Genomic DNA, 26251 nt, shown 5'->3' with positions numbered 1-26251 from the left:
TGTACATCAACATCGTCTAAGTGTACATCTATCTGTCCATCATCTATCCATCTATCTATCGGTCTATATCTACCACGTGTATTCTCTAGCAAAAAACAGACATTGCAGTAGGGCTTGTGTTTTGGAGCACTGAAAGGGTGTTGTTCCACCAGCACAGAGAGCTCCATCCTCCACGATCCCCGGCAGTGGGAGGTGGCCTTTCTCACTCAGCAGCTCAAGAGTCACTTCAGCTCTCCTCTCCCAAGTTTCCATGCTCTATCCTCATTTATCATCCAATTTGAGCACTAGAGTAGAGCCTATTACTGGGAAAATGGTCTGACTTTTCAAGGCAGTTGGAAAAGAGGAGTGTGGTCTGTCCTCAGATGTGTATAATCTGGAGCTGCAGGAAGCACAGGATTGACCAGGATGAGCCCTTCTTGTGTGAACTCTTCCACAGAATGGATGATGTCAGGCAAAATGGACTGGTGACTTGCTCCTTCACCATCATGTGGCCCTCACTATGTTTCAGAAAGAGGTTTTTGGAAGCTCACCCAAGTACGAGATAACTTATAAGAAGTTTACCTTCTAGATTCTGGTTTTTTTCATTCTTGCTAATTTCTTGCCACACTCCCATCTGCCTGACCTTCCATTTACTTCCAGATTTCCCTGTTGGTTTTGACCCACAGCCTGTCCGGATCCTGCTGTGGGCAGTCCTGAGATGGAAAGTTAAACATCTTCTGTCAGATCGGGGAGGTCTTGAGCTATGGCTCCCTTTGGAGTCAATCTAGAATGTTCATCCAGCTTGGCTAGGGGAGGGGATTTTGACTGCGAAGAGGGAAGTGGGTTCTTCATTACAAGGGACATATTCTCACTGAGCTATATATTAGTGGATGTTCCTTGGGAAATATTGGGCTTTGAGTGGAAAATATTTGGCTGTGAGTGAGAAAACACTGCCCTTGGAGTCGGAGGAACTGGAATTGAGTCAACTCTGTCTCTTTCTAGTTTTGTGACCCAAGCAAGTCAAAAATTAATCTGATTTTGATATAGAGATAAGGGAGATCCCTGACCTTAAATGATTCATGGTGTGGCTTGAGAGACAGACGGGTAAACAAACTATGGATAATTTAGTGCGATGAATCAGAAACAACAGCCAGACTAGGTGAATCTATCTAGGTTGTGGGTGAAGTGACCTCGGGCCTTACTTTTCTGCTCCGTGAAGGGAAGTGGTAATCTCTCTCCTCAGGATTGTTGTATAGCTGAGTGATCATGCATTGTAAGCATCCATTAAAGTGCAAGCGTTCCAAAAAAAGAGAGTAAGGTATAAGCAGCATTTCTCAACTGTTTTTTGCTTCAGTTTTATTCATGTGCAAGATGTACGAATCAATAATCTCTCTCAATCCCACAAGCAGTTCTCAAGATATAAATTCCCCCCCATGTCTCCAACCTCTGGGGTATGCATGGTTGGTTGGAAAGCACCCTCGAGATTCTGATAGACTGTCCCCAGGAATTGTTTTTTATCAGAAAAAGCAATATAAAAGATGTTAACAAAGAACATATTTTTCTTGTCAAAAATCAAAGCATTACTAATAAAGCTGGCGTGTCCTTTTGATCACCATTCCCAATCTCCCCTGCCAGATACTCCAATCTCTGAGGGAACTACTGTCATCCACACTCATCTCCCAGCATTCCTTGCTCTATCCCCACTTCTCATGCTATGCGAGCATTGGAGCGAAGCTTGTTATCAGTGTGGTGTTTAACCCTCCAGCTCTTTTATGTACATATAAATGTTTGTGAGTCTGAGTATCTATCCTAAAAACAAACAGTGGGCTCTACATAAATCTTGTGACCTGCCCATTCACTAAAAATATGTCATAGACATCTAACCATGTAACTACATGTGGTTCTAACTCATACGTTTTAACCACTGCATAGTATTTCACAGCAGGAATATGCCATAGTTTATAGCATTCCCCTATTGATAGAAATTTCTCCAAGTTTTTAGTATTTAAAAAAACTATTGCACCAACTGTGTTCAATGTTTCCAATGTCTCCACATCCTTGCCAACACTTGTTGTCTTTTGCTTTTTTCATGATCGCCATCCTGACAGGTGTGAGGTGATATCTTATTGTGATTTTGATTTGCATTTCTCTGCTGACTAGTAATGTTGAGCATTTTTTCATATACCTGTTGGCCATTTGTTTATCTTCTTTGGGGAAATGTCTATTCAAGTCCCTAGCCCATTTTTAAATCAAGTTATTAGTTTTTTGCTGTTGAGCTATAGGAGCTCCTTATAGATTTTGGATGTTAATCTCTCATCAGATATATGGCTTGCAAATATTTTCTCGCATTGTATAGGTTGTCTTTTCACTTTATTGATGGTTTCCTTTGTTGTGCAGAAGATTTTTAGTTTGATGTGGTCCCATTTGTTTATTTTTGTTGTTGTCATCTGTGCTTTTGGTGTCATAGCTATGAAGTCATCGTGAAGAGCAATGTCATGAAGATTTTCTTCTGTGTTTTCTTCTAGGAGTTTTAAAGTTTTAGGTCTTACATTTAAGTCTTTAATCTGTTTTGAGTTGATTTTTGTGTGTAGTGTAAGACAAGGATCCAATTTCATTCTTTTGCATGTGGGCATCCAGTATTCTCAACATTATTTGTTGAAGAGACTATCCTTTCTCCATTGGGTATTCTTGGTACCCTTGTTGAAGATAAGTTGGCTACAGCCACTATGGAAAAACTATGGAGGTTCCTCAAAAGATTAAAAACAGAAACACCATATAAACCAGCAATCCCACTTCTGGATATTTTTCCAAAATAATTAAATCAGGATCTTGAAGAGATAGTAGCACTTCCTTGTTTGTTGCAGTGCTGTTCACAATGACCAAGATGTGCAAACAAACTAAATATCTATCAACAGATGAATGAATAAAGAAAACCTTGTGTATACATACAATGAAACGTTATTCAGCCTTTGAAAAGAAGTAAATCCTGCAATATGCAACAAGATTGATGAACCTTGAGGACATATGTTAAGTGAAACAAGTCAGTCACACAAGGACAAATACTGTATGATTCCATTATACTAGATATCTAAAATAATCAAATTCGTAGAATGAAAGAGTGGAATAGTGGTTGCCAGGGGCTGAGGGGAGGGGAAAATGGCGAGTTACTAATCTTCAGGCATCAAGTTTCCGTTAAGCAAGATGAGTAAATTCTAGAGATCTGAGGTACAACATTGTACCTACAGTCAACAAGAATGTATTGTACACTTAAAAATTTGTTAAGTTGGTAGATCTTATGTTAAGTGTTCTTACCACATGAAATAAAATTTAAAAAACATTGTAAAGTACTTTGTGCATACTTCATTGTGCAGATATGTGTCTTTCTCGGGGGTAAATAATAATAAGTGAACTATATGGATTATAGGGTATATGCATTTTAAATTTAAATTATCTTCTAATTTATACACCCAGTGGCAGAGTATGGGAGTATCCATTTCCCCACATTATTGCCAAATTTCATACTATCACACAAAAATTTTGCCAATCTGATGAATAAAACTGGTATTCAGTGATGGCTTTAATGTGTGTCTTTGTGATCACTAGTGAGGTTGAGTACTTTTAGAAGTTACTGGCATCTTATTGTCTCCACTGTTAAGTGCTTTTAATTTACTTAGCCCATTTTTGCAGGAGTTTTTAAATAATGATTTATAGAGATTATTTATACCAGAAACTATTTTGTCATAAAATTTCAAATATTTATCTTAGCCTGTTTCTTGTCTGTTAAGTTTGTGATGTCTTTTGTCTCAAAGACATTTTGAATTTTGATGGAAAACTTTATCATTCTTCCCATTTATAAATTCTGTTTTCTATGTCTTATTTATTTGGGCCTCCCTTATCTTTAGCTCATAGCAAATTCTCCTATATTTTCTTGAAATACTTTTATGGTTTTATTTTTACATTTTGGGCTCTTTATTTTTTGTATGAGGTACAGATATGCTTTTATTTCTTTTTGAGAACAAATAAACTGTTTCACTGATTTTAAATGCCCCTTTTATCATAAAGTTCCCATTTATATTTGAGTCTTTTCTGAGTTACCTTTCGTCTTCATTGTTCTGTTTATCTATTTCTGTGCCAATCCCACACTCAGAGAGGCCTTCTCTGACCACCTTACCTAAAATAGGCCTCGCTTATTGTCTATCACATTACTCCATTTTATTTTCTTCACGGCACATGTACTTCTTTAGATTTCTTATTTAGTTACTTATTTGCTTGTATATTATAAGCTCCTTCTCTGCCTTTTTTTAACACCTAGAATAGTACCTAATCAACACTTAGAAAATAGTTGCTAAAAGCATGAATGGAAGAATATGCCATGACCAGGGGTATTTGCATTTTGAGCTTTATTTTTAATGCTTGAATAAACTGTCAAAGGAATTTGTACTATTAACCAAAGAAGTGGATAGAGAAGGACTCTTTCTAGCTCCTTGAAATTCTTTCATGTGTGTTTATGGGTTCTGTTCACGTTACATTGCTTAAATATTGCACCCTTGGAAGGACTCATTCAAAGGGGCAGAAAAGAGTGATGTCTGCTTATAATAAGCTTTGGGGATACTTCCTTTTAGGGTATGGAATTTAGAGTGGGCCAGATGCAATCACTGAATATGTGGCTCAAGGCAATCATTAATTCATTCTGCAAATATTTATGCTGCGCTCTGGTAGGTGTTGAGAATGGAATGGCGAGTAAAATAAACACGGAGCTTATGGGGGAGTAGACGCTAATTAGATGATACAGCAATGAATATATAATTAGAAACTACGATCATTTCTTTGTAGAAAAATTGTAAGACGCTTTTAGTGCACGTAACAATCTTGAGAGTCAGAGAATATTTCACTGAGGAAGTGACCCTTGAATGGAGATTTGAGCTAGACAAAGAGAACATGAAACTTTTTGGCAGACGTCCTGAGGCAGAAGAAAATGGAAGAAAGAAAAGAAAGAAGCCCCAATGTGGCTGAAGGAGAAAGATGGAACAGGAGTGTAGCTCAGGGGGGGTAGGCAGAGGCCAGATCAAAGGAGAGTGTAGTATGATGAAAACACAAACAAAGCAAACAACGAAAAAACCGGTGTGGATTTTGGAGTAACACAAACCCTGGGTTCACACATGAGTTTTGGCACCTCTCAGCTGCGTAACCAGATCAGTTTTGACCTCTTCCTCCTCAGTCACCATATTGGTGAAAACAAACCTCATTGGGTTACTGCGAATATTACTTGAGATAGTCCTTGGCATGTGTTAGATATTCACGGTATAGTTATAGTACTTCTAGGCTTGTTAACGGCTCTTCTGTGTTTGTTAAGCAAATAAAGCAGAAATAATCACTGGTTTTGGAGATTCGCCGCCTGAAACCAAGTTAACAACTTCCAAAAGGAAATTCAGTTAACATTTTTTGAGCTCCCAGTAAGTTCTACTTAGCTCGGTTTCAAACCATCTTTGAGCACCTACTTTGTACAAGATATAAAATATTACTTTGGAGAGAACGAATGAGCCATTTTGAAGCTAATGATTAGCTGGATACTTTAATGACAATCTTATGGAGAACCTAAGAGAGGCAAATTCAGTGTGTGTTTTCATGAAGGGGATAAGGTGCAGGAGATAGTCCTGGTAGAAGGAACCACTGGGGAAGGTTATGGAAGGGAGAAAGTTATGGCCAACAGCCCATGAGGAAGGTGCCACAGGAGAGAGGGAATTGTAGGACTCATCTATCAAAGGCTACTGGGAGAGGCTGGTTAGCCCCAGCCCTGCTCACAAGGCTGAATGGCTGCTCACAAGGAGCTCAGGTCTTTGTGGAAGGACAGCCCTGGATCATGATCATGGGCTAGTTCTAGACTACAGCCAAGATCAATGTCTCCAAGATCTGCCTGTGTGTTTCCTTTTCTGGGCATGTTTGCTTGGGGACTCATTTATGGAAACACTGTGTTCTTGCTGCTGGCAGTGACTAGGCACACTGAGACACGTATTTTATCCCATCCAAATCAGTGCCATGAAACCATGCTCATCGCCCTTTTCTGGTCTGTGGCTCACCCACCCCTGCCCCCAACCAGGGGGCTGCTTTAATCTTTTGTATTTAATTAATTTTGGCTTCTTCTTTCTCAAACAGAACCATCTGAATATCTGATATTTTTTACCACCTTGGTGGGGGCGGGTGTGCATGTGTGTCAGAGTTCTACTGCCTAGAAAACGTCCTAGACAGCTTCTGCTTCCTCAAAAAAGCGTCTTAGCTATGTCATCCTATTATTTACTCCATCCTCGTTATTGCCCGTTAAAATCTTACCCATCCTTCAAGAATTTGATCAGATGCTGATTTCTCCATGAAGCATTTTCCAATCACCCCAGCTTAAAGGGATTTCTCTCTCTTTATAATTTTGTATTACATATTATTTCTAATAGTGGATCCAATGTTTGGTTGATTATTAGTGTTACCTGGAAAAAACTTTCTTTTTATTTAATAATTTTTTTATTTTCAAACAGTTTTATATTTATATAATTATTGCAAAGATAGTAGATAGAATTCCTGTATACCCCACACTCAGTTTCCCCTGAAACCGAGCACCTTGCATTAGTATAGTACACTTGTCACAGTTAGTGAATCAATATTGATACATTATTATTGACTAGTGTCTATATTTTATTCAGGTTTCCTCAGTTTTCCCCTAAGGTCCTTTTTCTGTTCTAGGATCCCATCCAGGATGTCATATTACACCTTGTCATCATCTCTCCCTAGGCTCACTTAGGTGACAGTTTCTCAGACTTCCTTGTCTCTGCTGACTTTGACGGTTTTGAGGATTACTCATCAGGAATTTTGTAGAATGTCCCTCAATTGGGGTTTGTCTGATGTTTTTCTCATGATTGGAAGAGGAAGACCACAGAGGGAAAGTGTCATTCTCATCAAATTATATCAAGGATACATACTATCAATATTGACTTATCAAAGTTGATGTTAACCTTGATCACCTGGTTTGAGGTAGTGTTTGTCAAGTTCCTCCTCTGAAAAATTACTCTTTTTCTTTGTCCAATTGCATACCCTACTCTTTGGAAGAAAGTCACTATGTGCAGCTCATACTTAAGGAGTGGAGGGAAGTTGGTTATGCTCCCTCCTGTGCTTTAAGAGCAGACAGTATCTACGTAAATTATTTAGAATTCTTTTGCATGGGAAATTTGTCTATTCTCCCCCATTTGTTTATTCAATCATTTATTTATGTCAACATGGACTTGTAGATATTTATTTTATACTTTGAGTTATAATCCAATACTACTTTATTTGTTTTCTTACTCAAATTGTTCCAGCTGTGGCCATTGGGAACTCTTTCAGTTGGCTCGTGTCTCCTTTTGACATACCCGAATCATTTTTTTGTGTGTATACTTTCTCAGTTTCTGGCACTAAAAAATGCATCATGCTCATCTTGTGTATTTCCTGCCCTAGTCCTGGAATCAGCCATATCTCCAAAGAACCCTGGTTCCTTTTATTGGAGAATGGTATTAGAAACCAAGATCTGAGTGCTAGGTTTGCTCATTGTAGTGGGGTGTCATTGCTTCTAGGCCCTCTCAGCTGATATAGCAAGGAGATGTTTGTATGCATACTAACCCATATATAAACACATATCTATAAATATTTCCATATGTAACCATCTGTATCTCTATTAAGCTCAACAAGAGTTCATACTGATGTCTCAACTTTAACTCTTCACCACATGGATCATTCTGGGGAAACTTAAAAATAGGTATCACTCCAGAACTAATAAATCAAGATAAATATTGAAAATTTGAAAGGCCATCACATTAACGTCTTTGAATGTTTCTCTTGGTTTAATATTGGAATCAATTATGAAAACATCGTAAGAGTAAGTTTTACTTTATCACTATTCACAATTTGGGTAAGTATTTATCTTAGTAAAACTGTTACCTGCCTATAGTTTTGCTAATTTTAATTCTATGAGTGTATGATCTAATAGAGTTTGAAAATTCTTACATTATGTGACTATTGAATGTCCCATTCCACCCTCAAAGTCTATGATTTGAAGTCCTAAGTGTAGAAATAAACACTGCCAGAACACAAAGATAATCGTGCAAATTGTGTTCATTCATGTTGATAGTATCTGCCTCACTCATTTCCTCTCCTTCTCTTTCTTGTTTTCTTGCATTTTTGGTGGGCTGTAGACTCCAGTTCCAACACCATCTTCTGAGATGATCCTGATTCCCAGAATGCCCTTGGTGCTGCTCCTGCTGCTGCCTATCTTGAGTTCTGCAAAAGCTCAGGTTAATCCAGGTAACACAGCCATTGCTCAGCCACATGCTAGAAGACTGAATGCTCAAGCCATCAAAGCTTATCTTGGGAGAGGCCCTGAGAAGGGGTCCAAAGGGTCTTTTTTAACTTCCACAGTGAAACATGGCCATGGTAGGAACAGAAACTAATATATTCTCTCTATACGACATATTGAGTATTGTTAGGGGGCTTCTGATATGGAGGAGGGTGGAGTAAAAGGGAATTTTTAAAAAATAGAAGGTGGAAGAAGCAACAATTTGCTTCTGCATCTTCTGGGAAACAGAAAGAGAGAATTTTTAGATACTTTGGAGAACTTCTGCAGGTTGGTTTTCCAGTTGTTTTTGGCTGGCTTAGGCCTGTATTTTACTTGGATGTCATGTTATGCTTTGGTGACCCTGGTCTTGTGGGATCTGAGGCAGTCTCTCTTTCCTACAGGGTGTGACCGTGCTCGAAAATAGATGTGTTAAGAGGAATCTTTTTGTTCCCCCCAATTTTTTTTATTACATGTATATTTTAACTTTGAATTGAAGTATACAATTTTATCACTTGTCCATTACCACAGTGATACTGTTTAACAACCCATGCAAAGTTGGTGATTTAGTCTGGGCTTGGTTGGGTTATTCTACTGGTCTCCTCTAGGTTCATGCATATATATGGGAGTCAGCTGGTTATTGGCTCATCTAGGATGGCCTTGGTTCTGATGACTGGGGTAACTTGGCTATGTTCTGCTCCAGCCGACTAGCATGGATATGTTTTAATTGAAATTTCACAGGAGCAAGAGCAGAAGCAGAAACATGCAGCATTTTTCAAGCCAATGCTTGAGTTATGTTTGTCGAGATCTCATTGGCCAAAGCAAGTCACGTGGCCAAACCCAAAGTCAGAGTGGGAGGGTACAAAAATATTACATGGGAAAGGTCTGAAGACAGGGAAGGGTGAATGATCAAAGTCATATTTTTCCATTTTGCCACAAATATAAATATAGGAAAGTATACCTAGCATAAGTGCTCAATTTGATGAATTTTACAAATTGAGCACATCCATCTAAGCAGTATCCAGATTAAGGAACAGAACTTTACCAGCACTTCATAAGCCCTTCTCTTGCTCCCTTCCAGTCCCTTCTCTTCACCCTCACCCAAGGGTAATGATTATTCTGCTTTCTAACAACATAGATTGGTTTTGCCTGTTTTTGTACTTTGTATAAATGGAGTCGATCATGCATAAATACACTGTTGTGTCTGGCTTTTCATTCATCCATATTGTTGCATGCAGTTGATGACTTTTTCTCACTGTTGTGTAATATTGCTTTGTTTGAATATTTTGTTTATCTTGTCTACTGTGGACAGGAATTTGGATCTTTTCCAATTTGGGCCCATTTTGAGTAAAGCTCCCATAATCTTTCTTGTAAAGGTCTTTTGGTAGACGTGTATACTCGACTCTTTTGGATACATACCTAGAAGTGGAATTGCTGGGTTCTGTGTTACATATGCTCTGTTTTTCTACATACTACCAAACAGTTTTCCAAAGCGATTTTCCTAAGTGACCATTCCATGGTAGCGTATGAGAGTTCCAGTGGCTCCATTTTGTATTTGGATTCCTGAAGGCATTTTCACTTAGCCCTCTTCATAGTAGCATGAAGGTACATTTGTGAAAATGCTCACCTTCTTCCCCTCCCCAAAATTCCATTTCCATAGGATATTCTTTATACCTTAACAGAAAATATAGTCAAAACACCTTAAAATCTCAGATTTATTGGTTTAATATATCCAGTGACTTATTACTTTCTTGTAACAAGCTTAGTTGGTGCACCTCTGATCTAAACTTGGACACTGTTCTTTCCTTATTCTGGTCTGTATTCCTCTCTCTCGGTTGGAGTTTGGTTGCCTTCTACTACATATAACAAGCCCAGAGTCCTTCTCCCTGCTTTGGTCTCCAAGGAAGGGTCTCTGTGAGTGCACAGAATGGTAGGATGTTTTGGTGCTAGGCACACTCATTGAGATTAGTATGGCATGAGGACATTTAAAGGACTAAGCCAGAAGAGCCAGCCATCTGTGTTAGAGAACACTGAGGTAGCCCTGGAGCAGATAAAAGGCTGTTTGAAGACAGAAAACAGTTATCTTTGAAGCATTATTTCCCCTATTCCTGGTGCTAGCTATTCTATTGGCTCTTTCTGCCTGAGAAAAAGAAATAAAAGTTGTGAATTGCAAAGATCTTTATAGGAACACGGAATATTTGCAGTATATTGAAGGAATAATCTTTTTCTTTACCATTTCTTCTATTTTACCAAGGTAAGCTGGAGAGAAGCAGCTGAGAGTTGTCATCAGTGAGTCTAGACGCAAAGCTGGGGCTCATGGAGTCTTATGGCTTGCACACTGATGAACATAGAGTAGGTATATAATAAATGCATGTTGATTTAAGGATAACTTTTCAGAAGTTCTTTATTGGCGTCTACTGAAAGACTGAAAGTAACAGAGTAAATTCTGCTACTAACTGCTAAGCCTGTTATATTTTCCCCATGGGCTGGGCATGTGGTACAAATAGATGGAATGTTGGACTTAAATCAGGAGAACCGGATTATAAACAAATCTTATATACAGCCAATTGTTAAAATATTGAAATATGTTTTAGTGGATTATTGTCTATAAATATTCTTTGGCAAATAGTAACTGAGCTAAGCATTAAATCCAATTAATAATATAAAGTCTAAACCAAACATTAATTTAAGCTCACTTTGAAGATTTCACCATGACTATTGGTCAATGAACCTTCTGACTTAGCATGACTTATTGATAATAGAGATACTGAATATTTAAAAATATCAATCCAGAAAAATCTGCAGAAGCCAACAGAGTGTAAATAATGTTGATGTTTAGAGAAATTCTACTATTTGAGATCATAAGTCTCCTACAGGTGTCACCACGTGGAGGCTGCAGAGTAAGGCTTGTGTGATATAGGTAGTAGGTCAAGGCACAATGGCAGTGGGACTTTGACAGTGGCAGCAAAGCAGGTGGGGCAGGTGGTGTTAGTGGCATTTCCAGTAATGGCAGTGTTGAAGGTGGCATTGTCACAGGGGGTTGCAGTGGAGGCTATGCAGGTCTACTAGCCATCTTCCAGCTGCAATAGTGCACCAGAGGTTGGGACCTCCTGACTGTCAATTTGATGGAGGAAATCACTAGAAAAGTTTGAGGTAGTTACCTCTGTCACAATCGTGGCTCAGGAGTATCATTTATCTATTAGCATCTGCGTCAAAAAATCATCCCAACAATTTCTGGAAAGCATTTCTACAAATCAGTAAATGATTTGGACGTTATTAGAACACGCTGATGAATGATTTATAATTCATTTGGAAAATAATGTTTAAGTCATTTAGAAAATTATTTTGAAGAACAACCCCTAGTTATAATCCTGGCTTGGTCTTAAATTAGCTGTGTGACATTGGGCAAGTTGTTTATTCCTTTTTGTACTTCCTTAATCCTTTAACCTATAGTAAGATGATGTTGGATTAGATAATTTATGAGACACCTTCTGTCACAAACTTACTATGATTTTATGGTGTGGGAGCTTTACTGTCCACATTGTAGGATATTGGTGGGCTTTGGGCTTGGGAGCGGGGTCCCTGAACTTGTATGGCTGTTTGTTGTAAGAAAGACCATTTGTCCCCAACTCCCTGCCACTTTCCAGGCTCAGGGATCTGAACTCTGAACTTCGGGAGAAGTTCCTATGAGGCTAAGCACATAGGAGATGGCTGATAAATATTTTAAAAATTTAAACCCTGAAATGCCCTAGTGGCAGGTTGGGTACAGAAATCTGCTTTAGCCTAACCTGAAGAAGATTCGTGGTACTAGAAGCCACCATGATCTAGGGCATCTTTCTCTCTAGAGATGGGTCCAAGAAGGAGCATTTCAGGCAGGAGAAATAGCATATGCAGTGGCTGGGAGAGAGGGAGAAATACAGTGGTGCTCCCTGCTGGAGGGTGATGAGTGAGGGACCAAAAGGGGGCAGCTTTTCCATCCTCCTGTAGGGTTTGGGTCAAGTGTCCCCTCTTTCTCAACTTGGACTGGGGCTACTGGACTTAATAGTGGAGATGAGAGTACCTCCATGAGAAAGGGAAGTCTTTAGACTCCACAATGAAGTACAAGAATGCTCCGGGCTATAGTAGTTGTTTGATCAGCCACCAGGCTCAGGCTCCTCAAGAAGGCATACCACCAGTGTTTCAATGGCCAGTGGGGACCTAGGACCTTATGGATTTCCAAGTAGGAGGATGCTTAGAAGTAACCTGACTATCCTGAAAACCTAGCCTGGGAGTCTGAAGTCCTGAGGACTCCCCCAGCCGACTAGATAACTGCTGTGTGTGAAGAGCACAGGGGCAGTTGGCCTTATTCTCCTGACTTGGCCTGTGACAACTGCTTGTGCTTGGAAAAGGGAGAAACATCTCTCCTCCCCAGCAGGCAACCAAGACATTTAGGATCCATTGTACAGAGCCAGGGCGGGACAGTGCTGGGACTTCCCATTTCCATTTCGAATTTTCACTTCATAGAAAGCAGTCAGCTTCCTGGCAATTCAGAATCCTGGGATGGAGGTGTCCTCCTTTGGTGTCTAGAATGTTCCCACTTTGAAAAGAAGGACAAAGACATTAGGGGTTTGGGATTCAGACAGGAGCTGTTCTTTCCTAACTGGCTCCAAATGTGTTTTGGGTTCATCATGGTGGTTTTGTCCCTTCCAGCATCAATTCTACATTCCAGGGAGTTCTTAGAATCCTAGGCTATTCATGTTGCAATGAACCTTAGAGATATCTAAGTCCCTCTTCCTCATTTTACAGATAAAGGAACTGGGCGTCAAAGGAGATGAGTGATTTGTCCATGATCATACATCTGGCTACTAGTAAAGCAAGAACCCATGGCTCCTGTCTCCCAGCCCCAAGTTCATGCCAGGAGACCACCTGCCCCTTCAGGGAGCCATTTGAGGAAATGATCTTTCCATATTAATCATGTATAGCTATGCAGCCTCATGGTTTCCTTTCTGGGACTTCCAATGTACATTTATGGGAGCAAGAAGTAATTGGGGTTTGAGGGACAGCCTCAGGCCAAGGACTGGGAGCAAGACTATCAGGATGATGTGGAACTCACACTTGGAAACTTCATCCTGTTAGTATGCTCAGGAGGCAAGGCTAGAGCTACAAGCCTTTTGGGACCAACCCACCATGACAGACACTGAAGCACTAGAGACACTCCAGTCCCTTCTGCATAGAGTTATCCCCTTCTCCACACCCCCTTGTCTCCCACCAAGGTTGATACACGTTGCTTTATCTTCATACATCTCCAAAGTGGAAAATCGTTTTCGTTTCCCTGAATTTTCATCACTCATGTCCCCAGAGATGTGCGGAGAGGGTTCATGGAGCCTCATCTGTTAATGAGAATGTGGTTTCTGAAACCAGGCCTAAGGTGCTAGTGCTGTATATGTGTGTGTGTACATGTTTTATATGGCCTGAGCAGGGCCTGAGGAGGGAGATAAAAAAGCTGGGAAGAGACCTCCCTGTGTGAATTTCTCTTAAGTGAGCAATGCTACATGATGCTCGGATTGGCTCTGTCTTGCTTGTGTGTTTGTTGAGTCTGGCCTGAGGGTGGCCTCTGCTATCCTTCCTGCCAGGAAATGGATCTTCCTCTGGGGACAACAGAAACTCATCTGCCCCTTAAGCACCCTGGGTTGTGCCAAATAGGGGAAAAGAGAATGCAGAGTTTAAAGAAGAGTACCAACGAATAGTCAATGAATGCTTAGTATATTCCTGCTACCATTCTAAGTGATATCAACAAACTTAACCTTCATGATGATCTTGTGAAGTAGGTAGTATTACTATTCCTGTTTCAGAAAGGAGAAATTGAGGCCCAGGTCAACATTAGGTCACTCACTCAAGGTTACAGACCTAGCCAAGTGACTGTGCTGGGATGCGATCCACCTCCAGCCAGCACATTCTTGACCACTGTGCTATTGCCTCCTGGAGTGTTAATAAACACACAGAATGTTCATGTGCTGCCCAATCAGGTCAAGTCTCTGTTGGCCAAGATACTGAAGGTATGAGAGTGAGCTAGAGATGAAGGATTTGCCAGGCTAGGTGAAAAGAGGAAGGGAGAGCATTTGAGCTTCAGAAAAGGCACAGAGGCACAAATAGAAAACAAGAGGGTGGAGATTGTCATCATTGAGGGGTCCTGAGGGCAAAGGTGTGGTTAGGGTTGCACCAAAAATAGGAACCACATAATTTGGGGATCCTCAGTATGTGACAAGTGCTTTCTGATCAAAGGCTTTGTCTTCACCCAGTGATAACAAGATGCTATGCCATGTCCTCCCTCCCAGTATGCAGGTTCCTTTTGCTATAAGATTTCAACAAATCTGGGACCAGGACCTTCCAAGATTTAGACAGGCAATAAGCCTCCTGAGCCCTCTTTCCAGATTGTTTCCCAAACTGGTGATTCTTCTTGATCTTAAGGTCATACTATAGACAGTGTGGAGAGTGTGTGCTGACAGTGGAGTATGATGACAACATGGGGTGGTGGATCATGTATGGTAGGGCAATGGAAATCAAGAGATCTAGATTCTAGTTCCAGCCCTGTCACTATCTGGCTTTGTGACTTTAGGTAAATCTCTGTACCTCTCCTTGCTCACTTATAAAATGGGAAGAATCAGCTCCGCTCTCTGTACTTCATAGGGTTACTGTGGGAAGACCAAATGAGATAGTGGAAGGCAATGGGCTTTGGAAAGTTATACGCAAACATTAAAGGTTGTGATTTGTTACTTTTGGAAGAGAAGAAAATTAAAATAACCCAAACTCCATAACACAATAGTTCCTATCAAGCAGATGATGGAAGAGGAAAGAGAAAAAGAGTTCACTAGTGACCATTATGGTCCCTTGTGGTCTCCAAGAGAGACTCAAGTTACCTTTGGGTAATGGGGCTTTGAACAACCATGAACTCTGGCCATCCTAACTCCAAGGGACACAGGGTCCTGTGCCCAGGCTGAGCATATCCATAACACTGTATTTTCTCAGGGGAGAATACTATGATTGTTGACTTAGCTCTTGATCTTAGCCAGCGGGCCTCTGAAGAGCATGAATGTGGCAAGATAGGCCTCCCAGAATTTTTCAGTGGTTTGGAGACATACACAGTAAAGTAAAGTAAAAGTTAAGACATTCAAAACAGTGAGGGTTTTTTTTTGGCTTAAGTAGGAGGTGAAGAGTTGTTAAAAAAATATGCAACTTTTTTTTTCCTGATTCACAGATGTTTATGACTTGAATCTTTGTCTTATTTGGTGCGGTGATGATCTCTTATGCACTCATGGCTGACACCTAGCACGGTGCTTGGCTTATACACATAATCACTAAGTGTTTGAGGAATAAGGAGAAGGCAGGAAGGGTGGAGGTCAAGGAGCTCCCAGGCATCTCTGTATTTTTCTGCAAAAAAGGATCTAAATTACACCATATGACACTTGATCTCACAAAGATGGTAGGAAGTTGCGAAGGAGCATGTAAGCATAGCATCCCTTTAAACACTGGGGATGCTAAGTACAGAGTGAGTAAACCAGAAGGTGGAGGACAGACTGAAGTCTCCTGAACTGCAGCTACCATCGTGCAGTACTGGAGCTCCAGCCTTCTGGTGTCCAAGAGCCAGGAGAGCATTCTTCCTGCAGAGGGAGCGCAGTGTCTGTGCTTATTCATAAACATCTAAGGTCTCCCTGCTTTGGCTTATTGACAGAGCATTTTAGTAGCTATGAATAAAGGAAAATGTGCTTAACTTTACCCAAATATGTGTCAAGCTCTTACTCTTGGCATTTCAAGGGAGGAATTCAGATTCAATCTTTGGGTGCCATAACCTATTGTCAAGATGGAAGGTCTAGCGATGAAGTGTATCTTCTACATACAAGCGTTGCTAACTTAAGAAATGATTCGTCCTGGCATAGCAGGAGCCCTGGCTGTGAAGATGGGGCAAGTCCTCCTTGGGGAAGTTATAATTTCAATTTGTTTGTTTGTCTTTCTTAAGTTAGACCAATATTTAGGACTTTGTTATGGCTTTTCTTATTGAAAAACTTGCTCAATAGTGATGGATAGCTGTACTACCACTACTCTTACTATTATAATAAAAACAACAACATGATATATCTTTGGTTACTGGCTGTGTTTCTTGATTAAATAAAATTGATCTCTAATTTCTCTTGAGAGGATGAAGTGTTTCTGAAGTCAGCATTGCAGAACCACCGAAGGTGCGCTTTGCTGTTAGAACTTATAGCTTGAATATGGGCCACAGCACCTGAAAAGGGAATCTGAATTCTTCCCTTGAAATGCTAAGAGTAAGAGCTTTACACGTATTTGGGTAAATTTAAGCACGTTTTCCCTTATTTATAGTCATAAAATGCCCTGCCTGTGGGCAGAAACTAGCTTGGCTCACTTCCCTGTGAATCTAGGGAGGTCTTCTCTTTAAAAATATGTTTGGATCTTCGGCTTTCTTAAGAGAATGTGAACCCAAAGAAGAGCTAGATAAAATTCATAAATCTTCTATTTGAAGGCATCTGACCGCTGCTGAGGAAGCGAGAACAGAAGAGCTAAAGCTTCAGAGAAGGGTGAATCTGAGAGATAAGATAACTTCTGCAGCCACTTTTAACCGTTTGTCAGTTTGAGGCAGAGGCAAGAGGCTGACTTGGGGCTTTGCACTGTGGAGGGTCAGCATAGGACAAAGTCCCAGACTGGCCAACAGTTATCACAGGCGGATCTGCCTTTAGTTGCTGGAGTAGAATATCCACACTCGGGGTAGTTGGTGGAGTATAAGCTTGAAATCTTGGTCATTCAGTGCTTTTCAAAAACTCCTGTGTGTTCTCTGGAGCCTCTCTCCCTGTTGGGTCCTGAACTTTAATCTTTGTCTTAACAGACTCTCAAAGACTCAGCTCGGATTTCTCCTTAGGTTTACACATTCCCCTTTTATACAGCCCCGATATTTGGTAAGTGTACTGAGCAAGAAAAATGTGCCTGCTAGAGGGATCCCAGGTCTCCTTCAAAAGCTCTGGGACTTTGTCCTGTGCTGACCCTCCACAGTGCAAAGCCCCAAGTCAGCCTCTTGCCTCTGCCTCAAATTGACAAATGGTTAAAAGTGGCTGCAGAAGTTATCTTATCTCTCAGATTCACCCTTCTCTGAAGCTTTAGCTCCCCTGTTCTCGCTTCCTCAGCAGCGGTCAGATGCCTTCAAATAGAAGACTTATGAATTTTATCTAGCTCTTCTAGTTATCCTCAGGTGGAACACCGATTACTGCAAGCTACTCCATCCCACCTGGAAATAGGAATAAAAAGTTAAGTTTACCCTTTGCCATTGTGATTCCTGTTAACTCATTATGTTTTACCTTTTGAATTGGCTCAGAGCCAAATTTGAGGCCCGTCACTCACAAAAGGTGTAGAACCAAATGTAATGTGTTTTGGATATCAACCTTAGCTCTAGCTTATTGGATTGTCCCTATTTTCTTTCCCGTTAACCCATTATTTCTTCAAGTATTTATTTATTTTTGTATCTTATATAACTTTGGAAGCCAACTTCAATCTTTTTTTTTTTAGACTGAGTCAGAGTAAAAACAATTTTTAAAAGCCTAACCTTTATTAAACATTACTGCTCTAAATACTTGACATATATTGACTCATCTTTCCTTACAGCATTCCTGTAAACAAGTACCATTATTACCGTTAAACTGAGAGGAGGTAAACTTAAGTAACCTTCCCAAGGCTGTCAAACCTCTGACCTGCTTACGAAAGAGTGAATGTAATGTTTAAAACAAAGAATGCCCTCTCTTCCTCCTAGATGTCATTTATCGAGGCCTATTACATTCCACGAAGAGTGCAAAGTTCTTTGTATACGTTATATTAAGTCTCTACAACAACCCTGCTTGGCAGGACTATTGAAGATGAGGAAATTGAGGTTCAGAGAGGTTTAGTAACTTGTCTTGGGGTCTCTTAATTTCGAAGTGGCAGAATCAAGTTTTGAGCATAGATTTATTATGATCCTAAACCATGCCCCAGTTTTCTTCTCAACTCCTGACCTTCATGGCTACCAGCTGTCTCTTCAACTTACCTCCCTGTTGGAGGAAAGGAGATACTATCTATGAGGCCTTCACTGACTTGGTTAACCGGGAAAAAGAACGTATCTTGTCTGACCCTCACCTCAGTACCCTGAAATCCAACACAGTTTGAGGACCCCTCTTCTGGAACTCTGCAATAATTCTTTCTGGAAAGCACTTTGGGCTTCTAGGAAAACTACAATTCTAAAAGGCTACTTCTAAGGAGAATTTCAATTTGGGCAAAAGAGATCTTGGTAAAATGGCCTCCTTGTACCTAGAGGAATCCAAACAATCTTCCTGGCCCCTAGCAGGGCCCCATCATGTGAACATTCACCCAAACAGCGAATCATTCTGAATTAGCCTGCAATGTGGGGCTTGTAGGGAGCAAGGGCCCATGTGACAGCTTCTTTAATTGGACCACCTTGTCATTTCTGGAACTGGAAGAGCTGGATTATGGTAGCCTGGGGTCAAAGAAAGAGGAACCAAAGATCAGGAGACCAGAATTCCAGTCCTGGTTATACTAGTCAGCTGTGCATCCTTGAGTAAGTCGCTTCACCTTTCTGAGCCTCAGAGGTTCTGATATTTAACATGGAGCCATTGGAGGGGTTGGTTTCCTAAAGTCCCTTCCTGGCTCTGAAGTTTTTTGATTGTAGATGTTCTTTTAGACCATAGACCATCTTGGGTGCCCTGGTTGACCCCAATAATCCCCATCCTGGTCAGTCTTGTCTTCCTTGTGCCCAGAGAGTCCCAGGTGTCAGCTCTCTGTGCCTCAGGCCTCACGTGTGCCAGGTGTGTGTTTTCCTGGAAGCTGCATATAGGACATTCATTGACGAGTAAGCCTGTGGTCTGGAGCGAGCAGTGAGATGGTAAACATCATGGAACAAGCAGCCCTTCAGGCTCTCAACCTTGGCAGCATAATATGAAAATAATTTCTTGGGAAGCTGGGGCCTGGTGGCAGCTGCTTCTCTTAGCCTCCCTGCCAGGCCCTACCAGAGCTTGGGACAGATTGAGCTCCGGGCTGGGCATGCAGCAGCCAGTGCTGGTAGTTTTCCACTCTGGGAAACTGGAAAGTGAATTGGCTTCTCTGTCCAGGTGATTGGTGGGTAGCGGAATCGTCAAGAAACCACCAAGACAACTCAGCAGGCAAAATCAGGAGATACTTTGCTGCTGGGTCTCTTGCTTCCTTTGCTGTTCTCCGCCTTTCCATGCTTCTTTATATTTCATAACGCAGCATTCAAAGACAGATTGGTGGGATCCGATAAACAATGTAGTGGGCTTGGGGAAAGCAAGGGGCCTGACATTTAGGACTTGGGCCTATTTGGCAGTTCTGAGTCTTTGCTATTGGCTGGGATCCCTTCCACAGAAGAAGTTTACCAAAAATAGGCATATTCAATAGAAAAACCACACTGGTACTGCTGAGATGTGCCACGTTGGTTGTCCTGGGCCAAGGCTTATCCTGGTTCCAAAGACCCACTAGGATGAGAAAGGCCATCCAAGATCAGCTTGTCTAATTTCCTGTGCCCTTTCTCTGAGGCCCCTGGGAATACTGATTCACCAAGAAACTTTGCATAATGGCTGCTTTGCTGGCTCTTATCTCTGAATTCCATATCTTCACTCTTGTATTTCTTGGTCCCACTTCTAGACCTCCAGACACACTCCCATTGTCTGAAGGGGGTTTGCAATACTTGTGGCCCAGGGCCTTCCTCTTGCATTGAGCTGGGGATCCTCATCAAGGCACAGAGCTTCCTGTGTTTTTTCTTTTTTCTCTACTCTGTGCTTCTCCTCACCAAAGGCTGGGGATCCCTCCTTAGTACAACTTGTTGGATAGTTATCCAGTGTCCATTGACTAACATTCATGCCGGGACTTCTCTTCCTTTCATGCAAATACCCACAAAGCTCTTAAAGAGCATCCCCACTCCTCATTGTCCTCTGGAGATGGTCGTGAACTGGGAACCAGATGGTGCCCATGCTGACAAACCTTGACCATTGTTGGGGAGAGCACTGCTTGCTGATGTGCAGTTGAGCAAGGTATGTCTTCAGCAAATATGTGCCGAGTATCTGCCATGGCCAGGCACTTTTGGAGGTTCTGAGCAGAGAAATGAATCTACAACACCTGCCCTGAAGAGTTCAACACATGGTGAAGTCCACAGCCTCCGTGCATGCATCCTTGCATTCATGTGTCCATCTACCCATCTCTCTACCTTTTTGTTTACTTATTTGCTAAATGTGTGTTGAGCATCTAATACGTGCTATGTGTTGGTAGTCGCTGAGGGGGGAAAGGAAGAATCTGACATGATTACTATTCTCAAAATTGCTTACCATTTCAATAAGGAGGTAAACAAACACAGGTGAAATGGAACATCTCTGGCGAAGGTTGTTACCTAAAAGAACCCCCCACTGTCGCTTTTATCCCCATACCATGTTTTAGTGTTTCCCATAGTTTTCTCACATTACCTTAAATAGTAATAGCTAGTAGTAGCTATTGTTGAATAAACAATTTGATTGCATATTTGATTATTGAAAATCTATTGTCTTTTGTCTGTCTCCCCTACCAGAATGTAAGGTCCATGAGATAAATCATTTTGTCTGTCTTGTTCTCTACTGTGTCCTGAGAGTAGTACCTGACACGTAGCAGGAACTTATTTGTTAAATAAATTCATGAACAAAAAGATAGGTCGCAATCAATTATGTAACAACCCAGACTTACAAGAAAGTCTCATGTATCTGGTTAAACGTCATTAACAGGGGCTGCCCTTTACTGACTTCCCAGGTCTTTGTTTTTGAGCACTGTAATAATGAACAGCAGAAAACTCTTCTTCTCTCACTTTTCCAACAGATGTTTATTGAGCACTCAGTTAATGCCAGATTAGAAACTGGGGAGACAACGGAGAGAAAGATAGACATTTCCTGCCCTCATGAGGCTTACTGTAAAGACTGAAATGAAACAAACATTATCTACATTACAAGTGGGAAAAGCCTATAGAGGAAAACCAATGCATTGTAAAAGCATATAACAGAGATTCCTAATTTACCCAAGGGCTCAGAGGAATTCCCTGAGGGAGGGCTAGTCTGAGAGCTGGAAGATGAGTGAGAGTCAGCAGGTAAAGGAGAGGGGAGGAAGAACACTTCCGTAAAGGGAGCATCACATACAGAGAGACCCTGAGGCTGGAAGGTACTTTGTGCATTTATGAAGTTGAAGTAAGACCACTGTGCTGGGATATGGATTGCAAAGATCTGGGGATAGCCCAAGGTGAGGCTGGAGAGGTCAGCTGAGGCCTGACATGGTCCTAAGAAGAATGGACAGCTTCATGAACATGAAGGTTCATGTCAGAACAATGTTTTAGGAATCACATTTGGGCTGCTGTATGGAGAAGGGATGATGGAGGAACCAAGAGGAAGAGCTGGAAGGCATAGTGGTCCAGATGGGAGGTGGCGGAGGGTGGGCCCTGTATGGGAAGAGTAGAGAAGACAAAGAGTTGGACTCAAGAAATTTGCAGGAGATGGCATTTGTAGCATTTGCTGAAGGACTGAATGATTCTCAAAGGCCAGATTTATTTCTCACCCCTTGATTGCCTCCTAGCAGGAATAACATGTCACCTATCATTCCTGAACTCCTCTTCTCCAAGACTTCCTTATTGGTCTCCAAGCAGATGTTCAGAGCCGCCCATCTTGACTCAGGGAGATTCCTCCAGTCCTCATCAATGTTGTTGCCACTCTTTTGTCCACACACAGTTGGCTTAAACCCTTTTGTGTAATGGAAGAACTGGAGGGGATGAGCAGGAGGCGAGCCCTCACACATTTAGCATTTTCGTCACGTGGAGAACTGAAGCCTCGTCCCATCCTCCAGCTCCTCTAGTTATCAAACTTGAGTGGGCATCAGAGTCACCTGGAGGGCTGGTGAAAACATTGTTTGCTGGGCCCCACCCCAAGAGAGTCTGATTCAGTAGGTCTGGGGTGGGGACTGAGGGTTTGCATTTCTAACAACTTCCCTGGTAATGGTGATGCTGCTGGTCCTGGGAAGACACTTTGAGGATGGCCACTCTAACATAATGGTAGCCAAGGAGAGCAAAGAGCCTTTGACACCAAACAGAGTATTCTAGGTAGATGTCTGTCTTTCTCTCCTCTCTTGCTCTCTCTCTTAACTATGGAAAGTTCCTGTATGGGTTTAGTTAGAACACAAAATTGAAAGGATTCTTGAGCCCAGGAAATATAGTTGAACTGAAATGTTTCATAAAGGCAGCTGCAGCTGCAGCAGCTCTGTTAAAATGTCTTGGTTGCTGTTCCCAGGATAAGCAGTGCCTTGGTGGGGAAGTTATTTGCAACAATATCATGACTCACCCTGTGCGACCCTCCTTCCCCATTTCTGGTTTACTTTAGATGTTCCGAGAAGCAGAAGTTCTCATTACATTCATGGCCCAGTGACTAGAGAGGCATGATAGCCAGGAATGAAAGTCTAGTGGGACTGTGTGTGTGGATGTCTCTGGCTGTCCATCATGGCCCCAGAGATTCATCACATGTCTAGACTTAAAGAGACGTGAGAGCAGTGGTTCCCAAGCCTGGCTGCATAGCACAATCACCTGGGAAACTTTAAAAATATGCAGGTTCCTGGGCTCAGCTTCAGATATACCAAAGAAAATTCTCCCAAGAGAGGGCTCATAAATGTGTATTCTAGAACCTTCCCAAGAAAATCTACAGCAATTGGTCCAAGGACTGGCTTTTGGGAACCGCTGTCTTTGAAAATGTCAAATCCAGCTCTCTTGCTTTCCACATGAGGAAACTGAGACCCAAAGACAGTGTGAAGTTTGCTCAGTTGGCACATGGTGTAAGTGCTAGAGCCAGGAGTGGATTTGAAATCTGATTTTCAGAGGTTGTGTAGCTTAGAGAGGTCACAGACTTTAGAGTCAGATTCTAAACTGAGTCATTATTTACCCAATGAATGGCCTTGGGCAGTCATTTAAACTCTGGAGAATGGGTGATTAGTAGAAACCATGAAATAATGAATAAGAAAATACCTATCACATTGCCTGACACTTGCTAAATGCTTCAAAATGAAGCGTCAAATTTATTTCATCAAATTTAAGAAACTGCTGTCTCTAAGATGTATCATGACTTTAGGTAACTTTAAGGAAAAAAACAGTTAAACTATGACTCACTCTTTGCTTGTAAGATGCAATCAGATTTCAGATACTTTAATGTGTGAAAAAAAAGTGGGAGATACAGTACAGACGTTCCTTGACTTACAGTGGAGTTATGTCCTAATAAACCCATGGTAAGTTGAAAATGCATTGAATACATCCACCTACCAAACATCATAGCTGAGCCTAGCCTGTCTTAAATGTGCTCGGAACACTATGTTAGCCTACAGTTGGACAAAATCATCTTAGACAAAGCCTATCTTATAATAAGGTATTGAATGTCTCAGGTAGCTTATTGAACAGTGTACTGAAAGTGGAAAACAGAATGGTCGTATGGGTACAGAATGGTTGTAAGCGTTTACCCTTGTGATCCTGTGGCTGACTGGGAGCTGTGGCTCGCTGCTGCTGCCCAGCATGATGAGAAAGTACCATACCACATATAGTTAGCCCAGGAAAAGATCAAAATCCAAAATTCGAAGTGTGGTTTCTACTGAATGTGTATCGCTTTTGCACCATCATGAAGTCGAGCCATCTTTAAGTTGGGGACCATCTGTATTCCACTTTTCTTTCCTTGACCCTATGAAGATTGTTACATTACTAAATTAAATACTTAAACTAAAGTAAATGCAAATTCCTGAAAAAGAATCATACTTAGTGTGCTTGAGGAGCAGCAAGGAGGCCAGTGTGGCTGAGGGGAGAGTGGGATGGAGATGAGGTCCAAGACCCCCTGGGAATATGTTATGAGGGGCCCTGGAGACCAAGTAAGGATTTGGAATTGTATTATGAGTGAGATGGGAAGTTATTGGATGTCTATGAGCGGAAGAGTTACATGATCTGACTTACATTTTAATAGATACATGGAGCAAGGTGGACCAAGGGAAATCAGTTAGGAGATTACTGTTCTAGTCCTGGTGATAGAAGACAGTGAATTGGCCTAGAATGGTAACAGACTAGGTGGGGAGAAGTTGGTGGGATATTGGAATATTTTTAGAGGATTTTCTATCAGCCGACGGGTTGGATATAAAATATTACAGGAGTCAAGGATAGCCTCAAGATTTTTGGCTTCAGTGATTGGAAGAATGGAGTTGGCTGAAGTGGAAAAGACTAGAGGATAAGATTTAGAGGAAGACTATATTTTACTCAACTTTATTGTTACAACTAATCTATATCTATCTCTAAGATTTACCTTCTTTTTTCAGTAAATTTATTTTCAATAAATATTTTTGAGCACCTATTCTCTCCCCAGATGTGCACTGAGAAATAAAAATGAACGAGATACAGTCTCCCCCTCTTTTTTTTCAAAAGGTTTGCCATCTGTAAGGGAGATAGGACTCACACACACAAATAGCTATATTACAAAACTATTACAAAGCGGTATGTATCCAATGCTACAAGAGAGAGAATACAAATGTTGGAAATCAGAGGAACAAGAAATTTATTGGAATTGATTCTATCCCTTTATGTGAAGCATCTTCCCCTCAGACAGTCACTTGGCTTCCTATCTTCCTTCACTCACACCTCTGCTCAAAGCCATTTTATCTGAAAGGCCTTCCTGATTGCTTTACATAAAAGTGCACCTATTCCCTTCCCATATTTAATTTTTTTCCACAGCATTTGCCATCTTCTCCTATATTATATATTTATTTCTTTATTATCTCTTTCCTCACACTAGATTATAAACTTCGTGACAAAAGCCACTTTGTCCGTTTTGTTTACTGCTGTATCCTCGCAGTGCTCAAAAAATCGTTGAGTGAATGAATTAATAAAAATAAGAATTTAAAAAGTCCGTGGATTTGGAAAGCAATAAGCAAACAAGTAAATTGTCATGCTGGGCTGAGGTTGGAGACAGGACTGGATTCATCAAAAAAGCTTTGGTTTCAGAAAGGAGGGAAGGTGCCAGAGTGCAGCTCTCTTACTAACCTGTGGCAGTTCTGTCAGCAGCCTGGAATCTTGGGAGAAACAGCCGCCTCAGGTCACTCTTTTGGTTCAAGCAGAAGAGGGGCAGTCTGGTATATTGGGATGAGCTTTGAATCAGGACTCAGAAATGTGGGCTAAGTCAAACCCCTACCATTTAAATAGCTGTGGGACTTCCACTGGTTTCCTCATATATAATTTGTGAGTAAGAGTACATGCCCTGCCTGCCACACAGGGTTATTGTAGAGATGAAAAAAGGTAGGCAATGGGACAGCACTTTGTGAATTATGAACAGCTGTATTTTAGGCATCAAGATGGCACATGGGGGCACTCTGACATGGATGAAAGCCAAAGAAACCAGGATTGACTGCCTTGGCCAGCCAGGCCCCATCCCCAGGAGGTCCCTGAGGAAGATATACACATAGAGGACAGTCGCAAAGGGAAAGCAAAGTTCTACTTTATTAGTAGCTTGGCTTGTGTCCCAAATGCCAACACAAGTGCTCTGGTAAACCAGACTGGGGCATGTAGCATTGTGGGTTAAGTGCCTCCAGGAACCTCTCTTTGCCCATTACGTCACTGGTACTGAAGACTGAAACACTTAGCACATCCAACCACAGGTAGGATAAACACTGAGAGAGGGGCCAGAGCAGACCCTCAGTCAGGGTTTGGCCTCCGCTGCATAATGAGATGGAGCAGAAGAGAGGGCCGCGCCCAGTGTATGACTTTTGAAATGTACATTGACCTCACTCATTGGTAATTTTGGCCTCATTGGCAACCAATATTATTATGTCCTCATCCTTACTCCTCCCTTCAATTTCACATTCCAGAGA

The 26251-nt window shown here is 41.4% G+C and overlaps 1 protein-coding gene across 9 annotated transcripts in view; it reads left to right on the top strand.

The window, feature by feature from the left end:
- The window catches only part of DDR2 (discoidin domain receptor tyrosine kinase 2), a 152836-nt gene that overhangs the window by 90728 nt on the left and 35857 nt on the right, over positions 1-26251 (top strand). For 7 of the 9 annotated variants that reach the window (XR_011536874.1, XM_070608196.1, XM_070608193.1 and 4 more), the window contains one exon: positions 8190-8298. The exons of the other annotated variants lie outside the window; for them this stretch is intronic. Coding sequence is in view for 6 of the 7 variants with exons in the window: in XM_008533316.2 (XP_008531538.1) it covers positions 8190-8298 (109 nt within the window). In the remaining variant the exon portion in view is untranslated. The remainder of the gene's footprint in view (positions 1-8189; positions 8299-26251) is intronic. 9 annotated transcript variants of the gene reach the window in all.

The sequence above is a fragment of the Equus przewalskii genome, unplaced genomic scaffold, assembly GCF_037783145.1.
Source record: "Equus przewalskii isolate Varuska unplaced genomic scaffold, EquPr2 ChrUn-5, whole genome shotgun sequence".
NCBI lineage: Eukaryota > Metazoa > Chordata > Mammalia > Perissodactyla > Equidae > Equus > Equus przewalskii.
This window is presented reverse-complemented; position numbering and strand designations above follow the sequence as displayed.